The 3,820-nt window shown below is 34.9% G+C and overlaps 1 protein-coding gene across 1 annotated transcript; it reads right to left on the reverse strand.

Moving 5' to 3' along the window:
- Positions 1–273: 273 nt before the first annotated feature.
- Positions 274–1,348, reverse strand: LOC102913158 (olfactory receptor 2T2). The gene has a single exon (XM_006975094.3). The coding sequence runs from the start codon at positions 1,331–1,333 to the stop codon at positions 365–367; it is 969 nt and encodes a 322-aa protein (XP_006975156.1). The 5' UTR covers positions 1,334–1,348; the 3' UTR covers positions 274–364.
- Positions 1,349–3,820: the final 2,472 nt, after the last annotated feature.

Raw genomic sequence — 3,820 nt, forward strand, 5'->3', positions numbered from 1 at the left:
TGGGTAGAGTTGTAGGCTCCACCCCCCAGGTGTTCATAATTAATACAGATACAAAGAACATATGGCCAAATCCTGCACATAAAGATACCAGCACAGAGCACTTCAGAGGAATGTCCATCTTGTCTGGGAAGATTCATAGCTTAGTTTGGCTGAAATGCTGATATATTTTCCTGCTGAATTCAGAAAAGAAAGTCAGTAACGCTGAGAACACTGCCTTTAATTTCATATCTCATTCTTAAGTAATAAGTACAACAGAGTGATTTAACTGGGTGATAATTTTAGATTATTAAAATGATGCTGAGAAGAACAGAGTGTATTTTTATTAAGATTATAGCATCCACACAGGAATATTGGCTCCATCCTACTAGTATTTCCCAGGCACATGTCCCACTTGTAATCTTTGAGAGAAGGCATGTTTCCTTAGGACTTTTCTTAGAGCTGCAGCCACATCTCTATTTCTCAAACTGTAAATGAGTGGGTTCAACATTGGAGTGAGAATGGTGTAGAAGGCTGACACAACCTTGTCTTTCTCAGGTGTGTGGTAGGAATGGGGCAGTACGTTGGTATAGAAGGCTGCCCCATAAAAAATGCTTACTACTATAATGTGGGAGGAACATGTGGTGAAGGCTTTACGCCGGCCCTCAGCAGAGCTCATGTGGTAGACAGTGATGAGGATGCGTGTATAGGAGACTGAAATGAAGGATATTGGGATGAGCAGCATCAGTACACAGCATGCATACATCAAGGTTTCATAGAGTGATGTGTCTGTGCAGGATAGCTTCAGCACAGCTGGGATTTCACAGAAAAAGTGGTTGATCTCTCGAGATCCACAGTAGGGAAAGCTCATAGTGACAGGTGTCAGCATGAATCCATCCAAAGACCCACCTGCCCAAGAACCCAGCACCATAAGTAAACATACCCTTGGACTCATGATTATGGGGTACCGTAGAGGATTACACACAGCCACAAATCGATCATAAGCCATGAGGCCCAGCAGGAAAAACTCCCCCCCAATCAGTGTCAGGTAGAGAAATATTTGCAGTGCACATCCCAGAAAGGAAATGGTCTTTTCTTTGGACAGGAGATCTTGGAGCATCTTGGGGACAGTGATACAGATGTAGACAGTATCCATGATGGACAACTGGCTGAGCAAAAAGTACATGGGTGTGTGAAGACGAGAGTCCACACGAATGAGCATAATCATGACCAAGTTGGCTGTTACAGCCACCACAAAGATGGAAAAGACCACAGCAAAGATCAGCCCGGGGAATGCTGGGTGGGTGATGAGGCCCAGGAGGATGAAGTCAGTGGAGTTCTGGTAAATAGCCTCCATTTCCAAAGTGCATGGCAGTTCTGTGGGGCTGTAGAGGAAGAAAGTTGGTGAATCAACTACCTTTTTTTGGGTTTGTGAAGCACTTGCTGTTAGCCGTGTCCAAAGCAATATAGGTTAAAGGAAAGAATGTTCACCCCATAATCCTCTTGACTCCTGTCTTGAGCGTTAGCAGTAAGATGTTTCACAAGTCAAAGTTTAAACTCAAGTTTATCCATTTTGATGGATCATCATGAATCTAAGCTCTCTAAGTTGGATGAAGGAAGTAAATGTAAGCATCAATAATAGCACTTCTTTTATATTTTGAACTACCTTTTACATAATTCTAATAATCATATCACTCCACATTGAATTTTCTGCGACATTGATTACTACACTATATCTGCTCTATTGTCTTGTAACCAATGTACTTCATTACTTTATTAAATTAATCTCATTAATTTATGTTTTTCTCTCCTGGTAAGATAATTATAGTTTAATATTTTATACAGATGTTATTCACGACTAAAGAAATTCTTATGACATGATCATATGATCAAGTTTTTGGATAAAAATTGGGTTTTTTGTTTGTTTGTTTGTTTGTTTTTGGCTATGGGGATTACTACACATCTATGAATAAGTTTGGGACATCAGATTAATAAGTCACTGAAAATAATTTCCTGTGAGGGCTAGCTCTGCCCTGCCCTATCATACAACTTTGTACCCCAGAGAAGGCTCTTGTCTTAGGTGTAAATACTTCAATGATTCATTTCTGTTTGTTCTTGCAAGATAGCTTGGGGTTAGAGTTCTCAGATTAGGGTCTCTAGAGTCTCTACTTAGAAAGCAGTACTTGAGGTTCCTCAGTGTAGAGGTCTTTCTGACTGACACCATGAAAGCAGCAGTGATTTGTGATAAGTGCTGCACCACTACATTTAATAATATATTCTTCTCTTAAATTACTATCCAGTCAAAAGATCAGTAGATTTCCTTAACAGGGTGTTCCAAGCATATCCAAATATGATCCATTCAAAATCCATTGCTAACATGGCTTTCCCCCCAACTTTATTTTCTCCTCTATTATTGATCTTCAATGTTTATAAATAAAAGGAACTCCTTAATTTAAAAACCCTTTTGAATAATTTGAATGGATTCTCATGTTTTCCTATCCAGGAATACAAATGTGTTCTTCTTTAGTATGTCCAGTGATATCAAGGGATATATTGTTAACATTTATTACTAGATCATGACATGTCATTTCATGATAGAATTTCTAAAGAAACATATTTATATAAAATAATAAATTCTTTAGACGTAACTGTATCTTCTAGTTCACAGTAGTCAAATAGTTTCTGAAGCACTAAGCTAAAATATAACTTATTTGTACTGAAGCAAAAATTAAATAATAAAAGCAACAAAGAAATAATTTTTCTTAGCTTTCCTGTAAGATGGTTCTTTGCTATTGTTAATAAGTCAAATAGAAGAGCCAAAATACAAATGGAGGAAATATAGAAAACAATTTTTGTTAGTATGTGCTAAAATATATAGTTGTCATGTATTATCAGTTAAGGAAGGAAAAAATTCTGAGAATTAAATATTAATTCATGACAAGGTTGATAAAAAACCAGCCATTTTGTCTCCTTTAACATGCAAATCCAGTTCTGAGCCACTCATAAAGAAACCATATTTAAAAACATTACAAACTAAAATTCCACTTAGAGGGCTTCTGTCATGACTGTTTGGAAACCAAAATATTCATGCAGGCAGGCAATGTTATTTTGGCCAAAAATCCTTTTTTTTTTTGGCTTGGCAAAAATATAGATTTTTTTTATATGTTAATTACTGATATTGACAAATAATTTTCTACTTCTCCCTTTAAAAATAATAAAAAAAAGAATTTCCTAATCACAAGAGCACCTCAGGGAACCTTTACTTAGCCATAATTGTACTAATGGAAAAATTTAAATTATGATTAGTTCTTGTAGGAAAAGAATACATGCACTCACACATCTCAAGTCAACATGAAAAAATTTTTAAATGTATTAGTTCTGCTATTGAAATAGTCACAGAAACTTTTTGTCACATGCTTCATGTGACCAATGATGAGATTTGTCTATTTGTCTCTGTGCACTGCCAGTCATTCTTGGTTAATATTTGAGGATATTTTATTAGGTTCAAATCTGCTTATCAGACTTTGTTGATTTACTTTTTCTATTGATGGTTAGTAGTGTCAACTTCACTCATTATGAAAATTGTTTTTTATGCTGTAGTTTCTTATTTTAAAATTCTACTGTCCTTTTGTTCATATGTGTTTGTCTTTCATAATTAACTCTTTACTTAATAAAAATCTTAGTTTTCATTTTTAATGTGCTCTTTAGAAGAATCAGATCTAGCCTAAAATATATACATAAAAAAGTTTAAAATACATATTATATATAATATATATATATATATATATATATATATATATATATATATATATATATATATATATATATATTCTGAAGAGAATTG

The sequence above is a fragment of the Peromyscus maniculatus genome, chromosome 9, assembly GCF_049852395.1.
Source record: "Peromyscus maniculatus bairdii isolate BWxNUB_F1_BW_parent chromosome 9, HU_Pman_BW_mat_3.1, whole genome shotgun sequence".
Lineage (NCBI taxonomy): Eukaryota > Metazoa > Chordata > Mammalia > Rodentia > Cricetidae > Peromyscus > Peromyscus maniculatus.

Coding starts and splice junctions, on each gene's coding strand:
- LOC102913158 (XM_006975094.3), bottom strand. CDS start 1,333: ATGGAGGCTATTTACCAGAACTCCACTGACTTCATCCTCCTGGGCCTC.